Source organism: Coffea arabica, chromosome 2c (assembly GCF_036785885.1).
Source record: "Coffea arabica cultivar ET-39 chromosome 2c, Coffea Arabica ET-39 HiFi, whole genome shotgun sequence".
In the NCBI taxonomy this organism is placed as follows: Eukaryota; Viridiplantae; Streptophyta; class Magnoliopsida; order Gentianales; family Rubiaceae; genus Coffea; species Coffea arabica.
In genome coordinates this window covers 13,200,726-13,219,197 of record NC_092312.1, presented here as the reverse complement: position 1 = coordinate 13,219,197, position 18,472 = coordinate 13,200,726, and the positions used below count along the sequence as shown (strand labels likewise).

At 33.3% G+C, this 18,472-nt stretch overlaps 2 protein-coding genes and 1 pseudogene across 2 annotated transcripts; 1 reads left to right on the top strand and 2 right to left on the bottom strand.

Moving 5' to 3' along the window:
- The first annotated feature begins 309 nt into the window (after positions 1 to 309).
- Positions 310 to 1,830, top strand: LOC113729136 (cytochrome P450 710A11-like; annotated as a pseudogene).
- Positions 1,831 to 5,729: 3,899 nt separating this feature from the next.
- Positions 5,730 to 8,241, bottom strand: LOC113726135 (GDSL esterase/lipase At5g45910-like). Its single transcript, XM_027249678.2, has 5 exons — positions 7,938 to 8,241; positions 7,508 to 7,729; positions 7,265 to 7,413; positions 6,831 to 7,104; positions 5,730 to 6,121 (listed from the first exon to the last, which is right to left on the bottom strand). Exons 1-5 carry the CDS (start codon positions 8,188 to 8,190, stop codon positions 5,889 to 5,891), a joined length of 1,131 nt encoding a protein of 376 aa, XP_027105479.1. The 5' UTR covers positions 8,191 to 8,241; the 3' UTR covers positions 5,730 to 5,888.
- Positions 8,242 to 11,859: 3,618 nt separating this feature from the next.
- LOC113726134 (GDSL esterase/lipase At1g28580-like) lies at positions 11,860 to 17,531 on the bottom strand. The gene is made up of 5 exons (XM_027249677.2): positions 17,189 to 17,531; positions 16,728 to 16,952; positions 13,448 to 13,596; positions 12,940 to 13,216; positions 11,860 to 12,355 (listed from the first exon to the last, which is right to left on the bottom strand). Exons 1-5 carry the CDS (start codon positions 17,466 to 17,468, stop codon positions 12,093 to 12,095), a joined length of 1,194 nt encoding a protein of 397 aa, XP_027105478.1. The 5' UTR covers positions 17,469 to 17,531; the 3' UTR covers positions 11,860 to 12,092.
- Positions 17,532 to 18,472: the final 941 nt, after the last annotated feature.

Below are 18,472 nucleotides of genomic sequence, written 5' to 3'. Positions count from 1 at the left end.
ACTATCTAGGGGCCAAATTTTTCTTGCTGCTGATTTTAGTAGTTACTTGTGTATTGTTTCTGTTGTCTCGATTGTTCTTGTGTACAGCTATTGCTCTGTGTGCGAGTTATTTTGCTCTTATCTTGAATTCTTGATCAATAAAATTGCTAGTTATACTTAAAAAAATAAAAAATCCATGCTCAGAAAGCACAATCACTTTGAATTGTTTATATAGCCCCCTTCTTCATTGCCTATTGCGCTCTCAATCAATCTTTTTTCTCCTTCTCGTGAAAACCTTCAAAAACACACCAGCCACAAACCCGGATTTCAATGGGATCCATATTTTCCCTTCTGTCAGACTACACTCCATATATCGCAGCCCTTGTAGTTCTCCTTCTCATTCATGAACAAATCTCTTACATAAAGAAGAAAAGCTTCTACCAGGTCCAGCCCTGGTCCTTCCTTTCATAGGCGATGCAATTCCCTTAGTCAAAAACCCCACAAAATTCTGGGATAAACAATCCGCTTTAGCTCAATCCACCCCTCTAGGAATCTCCACAAACTAGTTCTTTGGTAAATTCATCCTTTACATTTATTCAACCGAACTTTCCCACAAAGTTTTTGCCACTGTCCGCCATGATGCCTTCCAACTCGTTGTCCATCCTTTTGGCAAAAAATGTTTGCCAAAACTAACTTAGTCTATCAATTCGGCCAGGCACACAGAGAACTTGGCCGCCGTGTAGCCCCTAACTTTACTCCTAAGGGTTGAGCCACCTATAGTTCCATTCAGCAACGCATAATTGTCAAGCACTTGAATCATGGCTTCTTCTGACAACATCAGGCCAAAAACCCATCCCTCTTCGCTTCCTTTGTCGCGAAATGAACCTAGAAACCTCTCAGACGGTGTTTGTAGGGCCTTATATAAGCGATGAGGCGCGTAAAACATTTAACATTGGGTACGACTTGTTCAACGAGGTTTCGATGTAACTTCCTATAGACTTACCAGGATTTGGCTTCAGAAAAGCTAGATTATCTGTTAAGAAACTAGTGGAAATTCTTGCATTTTGTGCAGGCGAGAGCGAGAAAAAAATGAAGAATGGGGAAGATCCAACTTGTTTGATTGATTTTTGGATGCAGGAAAATAAAAGGCAAAAAGCTGAGGCTGCAGAAAAGGAGTTGCTGATATTGATAAGAAATTCGATTATACCAAAGAAGAACTTGGAGGTCATTTATTCGACTTCCTTTTTGCAGCTCAAGATGCATCAACATCCTCACTCTTGTGGGCTGTAACTTTTCTCGACTCACATCCACATGTTTTTAGAAAGAGTCCGATCAGAGGTGCGTAAATATTGGAGCCCTTTATCCGATGAGCTGATCATGGCGGAGCAGCTAAAAGAAATTAAGTATACGGAGGCTGTGGTGAAAGAGGTCCTGAGAATAAGGGCTCCAGCGACACTGCTGCCACACAATATGGCACAGGATTTTGCATTGACAGAAAATTATGAGATTCCCAAGGGGACAATTGTCTTTCCATCAGTTTTTGATTCTTGTTTTCAAGAATTCCCTACTGCTGACAAGTTTGATCCAGATCGTTTCATGGAGGAAAGACAAGAGGACAAGATTTACAAGAAGAATTTTCTGAACTTTGGAGCTGGTGCGCACCAGTGTATTGGACAGAGGTATGCTGTTAACCATTTGAAGCTCTTTGTTGCAATTTTTGCTACATTGATCGACTTCAAGAGGGCACGAGAAGATGGTTGTGATGATGTTGCTTATGTTCCTACCATCATTCCTAAGGACGAATGCAAAGTTTTTCTTTCTCAACGGTGCATGAGATTTTGCATGATATAAATATTCCTGGTTATTTTTGCCACTTTTAGCCCAGGATGCATGTGATCAACAAACACCTTGGATGATGACATACAAATTTTCTGTTTGAGTTTTATGCCATTTCCTTCTTTCTTTCAAGGAAAAGAAATATGTTAGGAGATCGAAGTCTAATTAACGATTCCCAAGAAAAAAGGTGGTATGGGTCGTTACCTATGATTTATTTGTTTGCTATATAATCATGTGTATATATCTATTTATATGTATATACATATACATATATATATATATATATATGTATATGTATATACGCATATACACACATATGTATACATATATATGTGTGTGTATGTCTATATATATACATGGTTTTGTACGTACATACATACACATATATGTATGTATATGTGCATGTATATAGATTTAGTATTCTTCTTCAGTGGACGTACGTTTCCATATTTGTCAACAAAACATTCTCTATTTCATGAGTATAACAACCAAACCTCATGGTTAATCCTCAACCTACAGTCCAATTTGTGTTTTAAAAAACCAGCAAATAACAGTAATAGTAGCTCCTAAAGAACACCAATTTGATTCTCTCATTTGTACATCATGAGGCACTCCTATGGTATTAAATTTTTTACACTTTTTGGATTATCTTTTACTCTTATAGTGAATAGTAAATTAGTCTAACCTTAATCAAAACACTTGTTTCTTGTTGTTGATCTAATGGTTAAGGTTGAAACGTCAAAATTCAGAGGTCCTAAATTGAAATTCTTCTTCTCATTTCATAAATCCCACACTTTTCTTGTTGAAAAAAATAAAAAGAAAAGGAAAAACACTAATTCCTTTTTGTGTGATTAGAAATTTGAAGTCATGTTAGTAAATATCCATATATGTAGCTAAGTATATAAAAAGCTACTCATCTATACTTATTTAATTTCATAAAATTCATTAATAAATTGATTTACAAAGTGTAAAACCAATTTCGATGAAAACATCGTTTATTAATAACTACTATTTTTTATTCGCACAAAAGTAGATACATATAAAGTCTAAGAGGCATGTGGTGTTACTTTTTGTTGTTATCATTTGGATTACCTGTTTTTACCCTTGCTACAAAAGGCAAAATAGGACCACCTAATATCTAAAAAAAAATGAATGAAAAAGGACTTGTTAATCAGTAACTACCATAACATGCTTTGATTCTATCAATTGTATCCTAACCAACTGCTAATGCTTCACATTAGTTTTAAGTTGTATATCTAATCAGTCAACAAAATTTCTGCAGTAACCTAATTCCCCTGCCACATGCAAAAACTTAAAAAAGAAGGCATCCTGTCCTAACTTCAAATAACTTAATCCTCTTCCTTTTTGCTTTTATCTTCTTTGTAATTTCTTTTTCTCGACCCAATGCTCTAAATTTGTACACAAATTGTGTGTGCTTATATAACTAGTACTGACAATTGTCGTCATGGGAATCAGTTTAAAGTCTATGGTGGATCGAGTTATATTGGATATCTCAAAGTTTTTGTAGTCCAAGATGAACAATCTTTTCAATCGAGATTGACCTTCCAAGCTCTATGGAAACACATATACTCACCCAAATTCTAGCTCGTTAGTTTATGTTTTGTTACTTTGTTCAGCCTTGGACAATTTGGATTTTTTTTTTTTTTTTTTTTTTGGTGACCAAGCTCTCCAGAGAACCTCTTGACTGGTAATAAATCAGCAAATTTAGCAAATGGACCAAAGGTTTTCGCCGTGTTTTTTGTGTTAAACTATTCACAACGACATACACAATGTGCAAGTTTAAAGATTTTACTTGGCTTACTTATGGCCTATTTTCATCCCCTAAATATTCTTTTCTTAAATGTTCAGGTTCGGTTTATGAATAAAATCACAAACATCCAATAAAATCTGGAAATTGCATTTTAATATTTATAACAAAACAAACCCCATGATGTATTATTTATAACAAAACAAACCGCATTTAGCAGCGGGAGGGGGGGGGGAATTCAATTTTTTTAAACTTTAAAATAACCAATAAAAATTTCAAATTTTAGTATTGTCCTACTTTTGCCCCTCAGAATTTTAATAGAATTCTCTTTAAACTCACAATTACTCCCCAAAAGTGTTGAAATTTTTTACAATTGTATTCACTATTTCCACAATGGTGAATCTTGAACTAAAATATATTACACGATGCTATTTTTTTTCTCTTTGTATTAAATGTAATTTGCCTTATTCTAAGAGCAAATGTTATTTATTTAATACATAACTTTTCTTACATGTCCTTTTTATATAAATTACAAGCCAACCAAACATTCATTCGACAATTCAATTATGTATGAATTATTTGCCTACTATATATGTTAATTAGAACAAACATCTTATGTTCTTAAGCAAAATTTAATATCATTGGATGACCTGAAAAATAATGAATCTCAAACCATAGCCTTGGTTTACTATAACAAATATTTAATTATTCTAGAAATTTGCAAACCAACACCTTATAAACCTAGATTAATACTATCACACCCCTCTGAATAAAGATCTTGGCTCTATCACTGATCACGAAATAAAAATTGTTAAATATTCGTGAGGTCTAAGTAAGCTTATTTTTCACCGAAGAAAAAAAAAAGAACTGAAAAAGCTCTAACTGATTAAGCTTAACGTCAAAACAATATAGATACGTCTGGTTTAGAGAGAGAGAGAGAGAGAGAGAGAGAGATATATATATATATATATATATATATATATGTAATTGGGAGTTTATATTAATTTGTTATCGTAGGCCTTTAGAGCACACTGAGGGGCAAGGTGAATTAGATTAATTAAACTTTTGTGTAACAACATCCAAATGTAGTCAGTTCAATAATTTAGCCTTGATCGATTGAACGATCATTCCATCAGAGAGAGGAGTATGCTGTATACATGATGAAATCAATCAATATGTATCATGCTTTATGCTGTATTATCGATCCCAACAAGCAAAGCATATTTTTACAGCAATATAAATTAATAGCTCTAACGAATGTAAATTGCACAAAGCAAGTAGCCACAAAGTAAACGACAACTATACGTGCACCCAATTTAATGTCTATGTCCATTCTATGACCTCCTCCTACTTTCGAGCTGGATTTACTAAACATTTCTACAAGAGTGGAACAAAAGATCCGTTTAGAACCAAGACAATTCAACTCCTTTTAGACTATACCAAACCCTTCAGTTTTGAATTTTAATCCTTGGCATTATTTTTAGTAATGAGTTAGGTGAAAGTTAATATATATAATACGAGCAGCAGATATGTCCCATCCCATCTAGGAAATTTAAAAGTATAAATTTTTAGAGTAGCGATTAATAGAAGAGATGCACCACTTAGAACAGAAGATTTTACATATGGATGGCGTGGTGGTTGTACATTGTGATTGAACGAAACTGATAGTGGGCCTTTTGTGGTAGCATATGCAAACTAAACCCAGTCACTTCAATTCAATGAAATTAGGCTAAAAATTTGCTATAAACTAAGCCTTATATTGTAGCTTCTTTATTACACACACACATATACATGTATATATATATATATATATATATATATATATAAAGCCTTATGTTTCTCAAGGATGAACTCTATATACAGATTCCCGGGTAAAAATTCTTAAAATTTGTATAATTTGTGAAGCATCACCTTTGAAACAAAGTTTTGCAACTTTCTAGTCACTGATAAATAAGACAAAAATTATGTCTACGTAAATAACAATACAAATTTGCAATAAAATAAAAAAATTCATAAGATGTAAAGTGCTAAAGCATCAGAAATAAAGATGTAGTATAAAATAAGTACGTAATACCCAAAAAAAAAAAAAGAAACATTCAAAGGTGTGATAAACTCTGCTAATTTGATTTTAGTTGTGTACAAAATATGAAGGCTTAAAATCCAAATTCACATTATTATGCACTCATTGAATAAAATTATGATCATGTCCAACTTTTACATTTGAAACATACAACCAAATCATCATTCCTAATATAATTAAGTGAAAAAAAAAAAAGAGACAAGAAGCAGGTTTGAGAGGAAATATTTAGATTTTCTTAATGGGAGGACAAGAGAGACTAGGAGAAGAAAAGGGCCCATTGATCAAGCCCATAGCGACATAACGATATGCTGCTTCCGTTAGATGGATACCATCCCAATTTGCATGAGCAGAAGGACTTGTACAAGTTGTGGATCCAGTATGACCACATCTTGCCGAATTGTTAAAATTGTACGGCCCACCTCCTCCACAACAAGCCACTAACCTATCCTTAGAAAATCCTGCAGAAGCATATCATTAACTAACAAAACTTCATGAATGATAGTATTCTGTTTTCTGTCAGGAGAAGTACTCTCCATCCGTAAATATAATATAGAGCTACTTTTTTTTTTTTTTACACATATTAAGAAGGGTTAGTTAATGTTTCGCACAAGAGAAGGGACGGGTTGGATAGTACGGAAAAAGAGAATACAAGTGTGATGTTTGGAATTAAAATCATCCATTTACATTTAAAAAAAAAATTTTTATGGGTATTTGCAGACATTGTTACATTGAAATTCAAAATAAGGGAGATAGATATAATATTTAAAATTGAAAGGGAGCCAAGTGAAATGGGAGGTTTTATTCCAAAACAAAATCATTTATTGGTCATATTAGGGCTTATTTTGTTTATGTAACTAGTCTTCTTTTTTCCTCTTTTTTTTTCAGTGAATAGTAAAGTAATAAATCCAAAAAGGAAAAAGGAAATTGGATGAATTTTTTATGGCATTTTGTTTGCATGGCAAGCTTTTCATTACTGTGTTTCTTAAAAACTCTAAACATTTTTAATCTCATTTTTATCTTACAATTACATTTATAAGCAAATGCAACTATAAATATTTCATAAAAACATACTTACAATCAACAGATCTATAAACGGAATAATGTCAAAAAAGCTCGAGTATTTTTTTTTTTCACTCACTTCTTTATAAGTTCAGAAGTAAAACTCACCATAATGCTTGGGTGAATGCACAAATCTCTTAGCTGCACCATAGTAATCGGCATAGATGATTTTGGCTTGAGGGTACTTCTGCCTTAGTTTCTCCAAGCCAAGTCTAAGTTGAGCATTGTGATACTTGGCAAAAGCATTGTACACTTTCAAACACCCATGTTCGTCATATGCTGCTTTATTAGGGGTTTCAAACAGTGTCAAATACACTGCTGAACATCCAATTGGGAAATTTCCTGGTACCACCAATTCTACTGCACCTTCATCTATCAATGCCTAGGAGGAAATATAGACAAAAAGAAAAGAAGATAAAAAAGGATAAAGATACCCTTTTAAGTCTCAGAACAAAAAAAGGAAAAAAGATTAATTGGATTTAATGGTGATAAAATGAAAATCGAGACAGGAAATTTTAAGTACTACTAATATCTAAGCTTACACTTATGGTTGCAGCAATGGCTTCAACTACCACAGGGACCGTGGCTTTGACTTGTTTAATGGTTCCACCAATAAAAAATGGGTAATTATAGTCGTTTCCACCAATTTCACCCACTAGAAAGAGAGACTTCTTGAAAAAGTTTTTGCACTCTGTTGAACGAAAACAAAAGTTGGGCTGGAGAATTAGCAAAATGTACAAAAGTAAGTAGTAACTAGGAATTGATGAAAAAGGTTTACAGTTTACCTTGAGGAGTGGAGCAAAGGGTGGATTTCACCTTCTTGAACCAGCCAAGCTGAACACTCAACGAATCATTTGTCCATAAAATGGGTCCAAGCTTCTGGTGGTAGAAGAATTCAGGATCTAATGCTGTAGCCCCAGCAACAGCAAAATTCACCCCATGTTGGAAATTCCCATCTCTTGCAACCGCTAAGTACGGTTTTAGGTATGGTAATCCATATGCATCGGCTGTCATTTAGTTGATTATCAGCACAAAACTTAGATATTAGTATTTCGTTGATCAAGCATGTTACCATATTCGAAAACAGAAAAAGCTGGACACCCATTTGACAAATCCTTTCGAGTAAACTGACTCCTAGGGTACTGAATCTTGGCCTCAATGGCATTAAAATTACGCCAAAAAAAAAAAAAAAAGAGATGGAGAAGTAATCCTTACCAAAAAAGTCGACTACTAGGCGGCCATCCGAGCAACGACCAGTTGCATGGTGAAAGAATGTTTCCCCATAAGGAAGTCTTTCAATGACTGGAAATGCAAGTGCACCCGTTCGAAGAAAGTTTCCGGTATCAGCAAGGGAGTCACCAAAGCTAAAGATTGAGTCATACCCTAAAGAATTTGCTGATACGGCCTTCAAAAGAACAACAACCACTAAGACAACGATTTTCATTGTTCGGATGGACGATGAGACCATTGGGACAGACCTTGAGATACAGCAAAAGGCCCCAGTCGAGTCGAATTGAAGGAAAAATGATTCTCGTGAAGGCATTAAATAGAACGTGTTGAACCGTACGTTATGAGCTGTTGATTTGGTTGTGTGATGTCAAATAAATGGCCGATCTCTTTATTTTGCTCATTTATTTCTTGCTGCTTTGCTTAATGACGCCGTCACATCTACAGTATTTCATTTAGGCAATTAGGATTTCGAAACAGGCTGAGGCAGACAAGGGGTGATGTTTTAGTGCTTGACGCCTGGATAAAAAATACGTTTAAGTTCGTGGCTGGTAACTCTTTTCTTAAATCTTCAAAACATGAATCCGAAGGACGAAAATGATAGTAGTAAAAGTGTGATAGGTTGCATTTTTAGAAGTGAAACACGATCATTTTGTAATTCATTTTATAAGTATTTGTCTAAAATTTTATTATTCTTTACCGTACATTTTTAGAAAAAAAATGCTAGTGTTCATCTAAAACATTCAAAATATCCTTTATTTTTTTTTAAAAAAAAAGTTTACCTTCTCTTTACCGAATACCAGCTAATCACCAGGCAGTCTCTACCACCTGTTACTAGTCTTTACCACCAACTACTAGTACAAAGCACCTTCTCTTCACCCCGACGTCCGCCCAGATGGGATCCTCTATCTATTATATATGTTTATTTTTTCTGTCCAATGTAAAATTACGTAGTTTCATTTATTAATATTACTGATGTGGTACATAATATTGAATGCTTATTTAGGAGGTATTTGGTGAATGGGTTTCAAATTCAATAATATCATAATTGTACTCATAGTCTTCTACTTTGAGATTTCATGCCGCACGATTCAGATGAGATTAGATAAGCATTTGAGCACCAGATCCTTGAATTTGTCAGAGTTATAGTTACGTGCAGTCATGTTGATTCAGAAAGTAGGTCATCCATGCTAAAATTGAATTTGAAATCCATTTACCAAATATCCTTTAAATATGTATTCAATATTATGTGCCACGTCATCATTATTAATAAGTGAAACTACGCAATTTTGTATTGAACAGGAAAAATAGACAAATATAAAGGACAGAGGATCCGTCTGACGCCCACCAATCACTGAGAGTCTCTACCACCTATTACCAGTACTCACCTCCGCCACTGATGCCTTGTGTTATGTACTTTCTTTTTTGGCATTTTTAAAAAAATATGCGAGTGTTTTAGACTTTTAGTGTGTCACCGTGGATGATGTTTTAAACAAATTTTGTTTTTCTAAATCATGCCACAAAGAGGTCAGTTGAATAGAGCCCCTTTTTTTAATATTTCAGCTCTGAGAGTTTTTTTTTTCTCTCAATGAATATTTCTTTAACCTGTCCATTTTCCCTCATCTTTTGGAGAATATTAGACTGTTAAACTAGTTGTTTGTTTATTTTGAGGACCAGGCAATTTCTTAATTTTTTTTATTTTCAAGTCATAATTTAATTAATTCCCATCTCGGCCATCGTCTTACTACTGCATACAGCGAAGACATCTCACAGTAATTCAGAGAATGGCGTATTTAATGGCCAAAAGAAGTTTAGTTCTCCATCATTTTTCATAATGATCAATTTGGTACCTCATGTTTTTCCCAAAATTAAATCTTTTCATCATCTCTTCTATTGTAATTAGTTTATGGTATTTGACAACATTCGCCACATGTAACGTGACATGCTCAAATTTCCGCTAGAAAAATTAGTCCAAGTTAGAAATATAAGAGACAAATCTAGTTTTTTCTTTGTTTGTCCTTTTCTTTTTTGGCAAAATTTTGTACAGTGGTAGAAATTTTGAACTAGAGATGAATGTGTAAGTTTTAGTCAAGTATCAGGGGACCAAATTGTTTAATACTAAAGCGCCTGGGGCGGGGGGGGGGGGGGGGGGGGGGGAACAAAAATGATAATTATCTAAATCTTTTAAACTCAATTTTTTTTAAAACAAAATTCACTAGTTAAAGTTGTTAACCACAACTCAATTATATTGACCTGTTCTAATCTGCCCTTTAATAAGTAAATTTGGGTATGCAATAAGTTTTGAATGAATCTAAATAGGTGACCCAATTAAACCCATTTAATTGGTGAATAGTAGGTTGACTCGACTCAGTCATTTATATCCATTTAAAAATAATTATACATGTAAACTTAATTTTTAGTTGGGGTTAAGTAGATAAATTGAAATTTTCTATCACTTTAATAACAATACAATTTCGTTATTTCTTGTTAAATAACATGTGAACAATAAAAAAAAATACGTAAAATTTTATGTAAATCATGAATGGATAATTGGCTATACTCTCACCCATTTATTAAATGTGCATAAATGAGTTGATCCATTTTGACTTATTTATCAAATGAATAAAAATGAATTAACTTAATTATATCTATTATTCAATTATAATTCACCTAGACTCGTCCAATTATCAATTTTGACACCTCTAGTCACTGGGGCCTTTTACAATTCATTCGCATGATGAGCATTGACAAATTTCTTACTCGTACACGTGATTTTGGACGTATCAAACCCATGTCATGATTTTCGATTCTCATAAATCTAAAAACCTAAAATGCGATATGGTTGTCATCATTTTCCAATACGAAACTCTATGTTGACTTGCTCTGCCTGAACGGGTACATGTTTAATGAAATTCCTACTCTTCTAGTTGACATTTATTAATATTCAATCTTCTAAGGCCATCCACAAAGTGATTTGTGGCATTAAATGACGGATTTCCGTTTTGCGTGAAGATTGATTTAAATCAACTCATAGAGTTGACATAAATTTGAGATGCAATAGCATTATTGGTCATGCTGGGTTGGTGGGCTGTGCACCAATTTCATTAACCAATACCAGAAAATGTTCAAAAAGAGAGGCCATTAAAGACATTGGCAAATTGTTATTCTGAACCTGAGTAGACAAAAAAAAATCCTTATATTCAAAAAAAAAAAAAAGAGGAATTCCTAGAAATATTTCTTAAGCATAAATATTAGCTTCCCAATGTGTTTGAGTGAATGCCTATTACAATAATTTTGTCAGAAAAAAAAAACTCCAAATTTGAGCAATCAACCTAAGGAATGGATTAACCACTGAGGTCATGCGAGTGACCAGAGAGGATTTTTAGAATTTTTTTCATTCAAAATTCAAATCTTGTGCCTGACAATTAAGAGTTGGAAAAAAAAAAACGTAGGAATTTGAAACTGATTTCCAGTTCGCATCATTATATGTGTTCCATTGAAGACAACAAGTCACACAACAGAAGAGAGTCCAGAGACATGCTAAAGGCCCGAAGGACTCAAGCGCAACCCGAAAGAGCCCAAAAGACTAGGTAGATTTATTCGGTCGTTGCTTTATTTATGATCGTTTCAATTTTTGTGTTGATGGTAGTATATATTTGGAAGTTGCTAGTATTGTTTTGGAAGAAAAAAAAAGAAAAAGAAAAAAAATTAGTAACGTAACAGATGAATGTGTTGATTTTTCACCACTATAGATTGTATTAAATATTCTACCTCATTGGACGTCCATGAAGTTACAATAGGCAAACAAGTTTTGGCTGCCTGCTAATACTTTTATGTCACTTCCAAATAAAAGATATAATAGTAGGATTCAATTAACTAAATCAACTCAAAGTAACATACACACAATACATTCAAAAAAAAATTTCGTAAAATAATTTATACACACAATACATTCTTTGTATTTATACACTTTTCTAATTTATCTATAATTTTTCATAAAATCAACATCTAAACGAGTGTCACTAGACCTATGACAGTAATACAAGTTAGGATTTTGAGCACTTTAGTACATTTTTTGGTGCGAAATTTAGCATATTTTTGTTACAGATAAGATGAGAAAAGAAGGGACTGCCTCACGGGAAGCTAGTATTCAAGCCGGGGACCTAAAAAATTGGTGGATGCAGGACTGCAAACTGTATTAATAGGAGGAGTTGAAAATGGTCCTTCAAGCAGCCCTCGGGCTATCCACCTGTAAGCAGCTTCTGTCAAGTGCAAACCATCCCAAGAAACATACAAAGACGGGTCATCACAACTAGCTGCCGGTTGGTAGCCACAAGGCACGGTGGAATTGTAGTTGTATGGGCCTCCAGCTCCACAGCAAGCCTTGAGAACTTCTCCTTTAAATCCTGTGCGATGACAATTTTCATCAGTTGATAATGTGCGAAAGTGAGATTATATCCGAAGGGACAAAATTTAAAGCATGGATCAACCCAATGATAGAGCCAAGTTTAAACAAATAGAAGCTGAAGCCTTTGAGTTTTGGAAGACTTCCCAAGGCTTACAAAGTTAAATTTGTTGAAAGAACTGCAGTTTGATCCTCTCTATTCCTGTCCTTCCCGTTAGAATGGTTATATATAACTACCACAACCGTAAATAATCAAAATGACCGAAATTATAGGTCTAAAAAATGTAGTCCTGAGTTCAAATCTCGCTCCGTACGAATTTTTTCTCCCATTATTAGTGTATTTATTTGTAGTGTTACAAAGTTATAATTCCCCGTACGTGTGGGCTGGTTTATTGAGTATAATACCTATAATCAATAAAACCTATAATGTCACCTACTATGGTTTCAAAAGAAATGTGACGCTTAGTACCAACCTTAACCCAATGATTGGCAAGTTCATAATCGTTTTTTGCAAGTATACACATGCATGTGTAATGTGTAATGTGTAATGTGTAATGTGAATGAAGTTGAAAATTAGAGAAATACCATATTTGTTTGGGAAGCGATATAACCGCATCGCAGCGTTGTAGTAATCAGCATAGATAATGGTGGCGTGAGGGTTAAGTTCTCTAATGCGATTAATTTCTGATTGAAGAACTTGATTATGGTACTTTGCAAAATTGTTTAACCACTTAATGCAACCAGTATCGGTGTCGTAGTCTTGCTTCTTGGAACTTTGATAATAAGTCAGGTAGGATGCCGAGCATCCGATTGGAAAATTCCCTGGAACTACCAAAGTCACTGCTCCAAGCTCAATCAACTCCTGAATCATTAAACAAGTGTTTGTTATTGATGATGTTCGCAAGAAAAATATAAAGGAGTTTCTAATACAACATTATTCTCATCGAGATTCTAATGCAGCAAATGCATGCTAATTACTCATGCACGCAAGGAAAAAGGTTATAGAGATTCCGATCGATTTCGTATTCTTGTTTAAGATTAATTAGCCACATGCCCAGACCACTGTACTCAATGAGTTAAGTGCAGATCTTACTTGGATAGCTGAACTGATAGTTTGCACGACGAGAGGAACAAATGACTGAACCTCTTCTATGTTTCTTCCTTGAAGAAGTGGATAATTATAATCATTCCCACCAATCTCTCCCATTAGAACTAGCGAGCTTTGGAGAAAATCCTTGCAATCTGCTCATAAAAGCACATGATTGGACTGATACATGTTAAAATGAGAAGTTCTTCAAAAAAAAAAGAGGTCAAAATACTTAAGAAGCAGAATTTGGGCTCGAACTTCTAATTATTATTATTTAAAAATGGCAATTTTAGAGCCATCAAATCCAATGTCAACATCTGCATGGATACTCTTTTTATTCATATTCTTCTTCAATTCAATTGTCCTTTCTACAACATGAACAATCCATGCTTTAGATGATGTGATTTAGAATTTGATGGTTGGAATTAAATTCGTGGGCACAAATTTTTAATAAATGACAGAAGTTATCGCTGTTTTTACATGTCGTTATTTTAATGTCTACATTATTAATTTAGTATCTCCGTTTTTGTGTTAGAGTCTACTTTTTGCACGGTGTTGTTGTCACTGATAATAGCAGAAACCCTGAATCCTTTTGACAACATGAAGTTTTGTCTATATTTATTGCAACAAGTTCTAAATCACATGATGTAGTTGCCAGTGCTGAATCCCCAATTTTGAGGATGACGACATGAAATTTTAGGACCATAGAACGAATCAAATGTTTTTTAGACCGCTTTGCGAGCTGCAAAAAGGTGAGCATGATCTGATTAATGAGACTTGGTAGGCCTGAAACGTCTCTGAATGCACTAGCCTTTCATTGTTTCTTCTAGTAAAATTCCATTTTTAAGGAGCAGGAGATTCGTATTAGTACCAAATAAGTATTACAAAATCGGGATAAGAGATAATTACTTACCAAACCGATTACTTAATTAATCGAGTATCAATAGTGAATAACTTGTGCAGTGAAGATTTTTCAAAGTCGCTATCCTAACCTAATGCTTTGAGATTATGCCTTTTGCATTCATCTTATTAAATGGCATATAAAATTTTGATGCTCACAAGTATTATAAAAAATGAGTCAATAAGGTGGGAAATATTTCCCTTAATGTAGCGCATTACGACGGCTCACCTGTCCTCAAACATAAAAAAGATTTATTATTAATTGCTGACCTGTTCCGCAGTGGCGCGTTGGTCCACCCGAGTCCCTACTTTCACCTACCGCGGCAGACAACCACCATAGGTTTGTTTATGACCAATGTTTTAAAAATCGGACCGTTAATTGAATCGGTGAAATGAAAGGGTCGAGATTCAATCGATCGGATCGGTTCAACCCCGGTTCAATGAATTTTTAAAAAATTAATTTATATAAATATATATGTACAAAATAAGACATGTAATGGACTAATTTAATACTTTATATAGAAAAGTTTACTATTTTTTAATAACTTGAATTTTTAAAAATAAATTTTTTAAATTATAAGTTAAAACAAATAAATTTCATCTCAATTTCAATTATATCTAAATCCAACCCAAAAATATCACAATATTTTGAAATTATACAAAATTCACGTCTATGAGAATTTAGATATTGTGAACTTAAATTTTAATTTATGTTTTGGGATTTAGAGATTGCAATTTAAAAAAGGAAGTTTGGAGTTCGAAGGAAGTCAATAAAATCGAAAATAGAAATATAAACTTGATAAAAAACAAAAAATGAGATAAAAGTGAGTGGTTGTGACATTAAATAATTTGGGTTAAAAAAATAATTCTTTTTTAACTTTTTTCAATTTAATGGACAAAAACAAAATTAAAAGATGGAAGAAAACATCAATAAATTAAAAATAAAGAGGTTTGATTAAAAAGGAAATGACAAAAGAAAAGAGAATAGAGAGAGAGAGAGAGAGAGAAAGTTGAAAATTAAAAAGAAAGAGCCATGAGAGAATGAGATTTTGTAAGAAAAATGGGAAAAAAAATATGAGTGTTTGCTTTATATAAATAAGTTATCAAAAAAAACTAATAAGATATGATGGTGCAACGGTTAATACATTGGTCTTCTATTATAAAGGTATTGAGTTTGAATCTTGATAGCTGCATTTTGCAAAACTTAAAAAAATAAAAATAAAAATAAAAAAGGGAAAGTTGAAAACCGGAAACCACCGGTTCAATCCGGTTCGCAGTTCGACCAGTTTTTGATTGGTTTTCTGGCAAAGTCAACTATGTCATTGAATCGGATAGGTGTCATGGCCGGTTCGCGGTTCAGCTGATCGAACCGGCCGATCTGGTCCGGTTTTCAAAACATTGTTTATGACCACAAAATTTTGGGTGGATCTTTCGAATGTTTTATTTAGGGAAAATCGTTCAAGGTGCTATTCATATTTTACTAAATAAATTTTTTTGTTCTTTATTTTTAAAATATTAATTTTAAATTTTTTAAAAATTTAAATTAGCATAATTTAGTCTCAAACTTAAATTCTCGATCACTTTTTAGACTAAAATTTCCATGTGGCCCACATAAAGTTTTTTTTTAATGTACAAAAAGGCCAGATCCACTTTTTAGTAGAAAAAATGAATATAAATTAGACCAAATCTCTTTTTTTTAGGGTAAAAATGAATATGGATCAGATTATTTGTTTAACTATAAATAGGATCTAATATTTTTGCTTCTAAAAAATGATCATATACGGATCATGTGATGGATTTAAGATAAAACGTGGTTGAGATTTAGATTGAAACCAAATTTTATCAATTTGATTTTATCAAAATTACCATTTTAAACATGAAGGGTAAGAAAACTCATTTGGTGAAATGTGATGGGCATTTAAAATGATTTTTCCTTTTGTTTAAGAAGACAGTTCATTGCAATGTTTAACAGCATACTAAATTATAGATGAACAAATTACCTCATTACTCACTAAACTTTTGGAATGATGTAGTTTTGATCACTCAACTTTTATAAGTATGAAATTACCCACTCAACTTCCAAATATATATATATATTTTAGACCATTCCGTCTGTTTTCACCAATCTCTTTTTTTGGACCAAAGAATCTATTTCTCAATCTTGAATCACTATGTCTTATTTAGAAGATAAACAGGAGATAAATTATGGGACATGAATTACCAAATGAGAGGGTGGACGAATCACGTGGCAAATGTAAAAGAATCTAGTTAATGTGATGTCTTAGACCATTTAAGAATTTCTTTCCTACATTACCGCTACAATAATAATGATGATAGCAGTAATAACAAAATGGAATACAAGATGCGAAACCACGCTTCTACTTGCCTGATTTCTTGCAAAAAGACTGCAACATATCTTTGAACCATCCCAACTCAGTTGCCAAAGACGCATTGGTCGCAGGATTATCAATTCCTCTTTCCCGGAAAAATGAGCCATCGAGTGCTGTAGCTCCTACTACTGCAAAATTCACGCCTTCGAGAAAATCTAAACTTCCACTTGTATCTTTTCTGGCAAGATACGGAGGTAATAAAGGAAGCCCAAGACTCTCAGCTACCAAGCAAAATTTTCAATCCATTAGAAACTAATGGATCATCAGACAAAGCAATGGCTATCTATCTGATTAAACTGTTGCTTCATAATCATAACTGAAAAAACTGCTTAAAAAAAGTAGAAGTGCAAATGTGACCGTGAGAATCAAACTTTTTTTTTTCAGGTAAGAAGTGAACACTTATTCTAACACCATCAGATAAATTAGTCCGTGTAATGCCTGTTGAATTTTTGCATACCAATGAAATCGACGACGAGACGGCCATCGGAACAACGACCGGTAGGATGGTGAAAGTAGGTTTCTCCGTAAGGTGGCAGGAAAAAGTGAGGAGCATCGGACGATGAGGAGGGGCTGTCTAGGTGGAATAAGTTGCCTGTATCAGCGAGGGAGTCACCAAAACTGATTATGGATTTGTAGCATATTCCGGCTGATGCACTTACTGTAATTGATGAATTTAAGAAAGTAAGTATGATTATTGTGAATGCGGTTGTTAATGGTGCGAGAGAAGTTGAAGCCATATTTTGCTACTGTAAAGGTTAAAGAAGTTGGAAGATCTTGGAATTGGTACTTTCCTTCAAGCAAGGAAGACGCGCGATTTTAAAAGGTTTCTTGGACCCTCATCCAAATTTTATAAATAAATGTTCAGAGGACGTCACTAATCATATCTTCACATTATCCGCCTAATATATATATATATATATATATATATATTGTAATGTTATGCATAATTTTAATTACATACAATTTTATATTATTAGATGACGTGATAATTTTTGCAAATACCCAATCACAAGCTGTAGATGCTTTTAAAATTTTTTTTCTTGTAAAACTGAATAAATTGAGGTTCTTATAACAAATGTTTGCTTATAACCATTAGAGGAGGGTTATTTTGTATTGTCATTACAATAATTATTAGGCAGTGGAATATTATAATTTGTCAGATAAACAAAACTTCTTTGAGTAGGTCAAGTTTATGGGTGCACTATGATTCAATATATTACTATGCTTAGTTGTCAAACAATATAATCAAATTTTGTTCTTTAAGCATCAAATACGCACCATGCCATGCGAATTGCAAGAGGACGTCAAGTCACCACCAACCATGACATATGTACTTTTTTTTTTGCTGTCTAAGGGGTGTCCATTAGGCACCTGTTAAAATATATTTCAGATGTTATAATTTTAAAAATATAAGATTAATCAGAGAAAATAAATAAATACAAAGAAAAGTAGATAAGATTAAATAGAGAAAATATATAAATACAAGAGAGGTTAATAATTGTAGTACAGTATATGCGTAGTAGATCAGATGAATTTTAGGTATGTTAATGAATGCCCAATGGGTACCCATTAGATAAACCACTCTTTCGGGTTTTGTTGGGCACCAATTAACATATATAAAATTCACCTAACCTATCATGTATATACGCATACTAACAATTATTATTTTCTCCTGAATTTATATACTTTTCTATTTAATTTTACCTATCCTCTATTGTATTTATTTATTTTTTAAACTAAT

Coding starts and splice junctions, on each gene's coding strand:
- LOC113726135 (XM_027249678.2), bottom strand. CDS start 8,190: ATGGTCTCATCGTCCATCCGAACAATGAAAATCGTTGTCTTAGTGGTT. Junction 7,730..7,937: donor CCTAGTAGTCGACTTTTTTG/GTAAGGATTACT, acceptor ACTAAATGACAG/CCGATGCATATGGATTACCA. Junction 6,122..6,830: donor GCATTCACCCAAGCATTATG/GTGAGTTTTACT, acceptor ATGCTTCTGCAG/GATTTTCTAAGGATAGGTTA.
- LOC113726134 (XM_027249677.2), bottom strand. CDS start 17,468: ATGGCTTCAACTTCTCTCGCACCATTAACAACCGCATTCACAATAATC. Junction 13,597..16,727: donor GTCTTTTTGCAAGAAATCAG/GCAAGTAGAAGC, acceptor TTTTATGAGCAG/ATTGCAAGGATTTTCTCCAA. Junction 12,356..12,939: donor TCGCTTCCCAAACAAATATG/GTATTTCTCTAA, acceptor GTCATCGCACAG/GATTTAAAGGAGAAGTTCTC.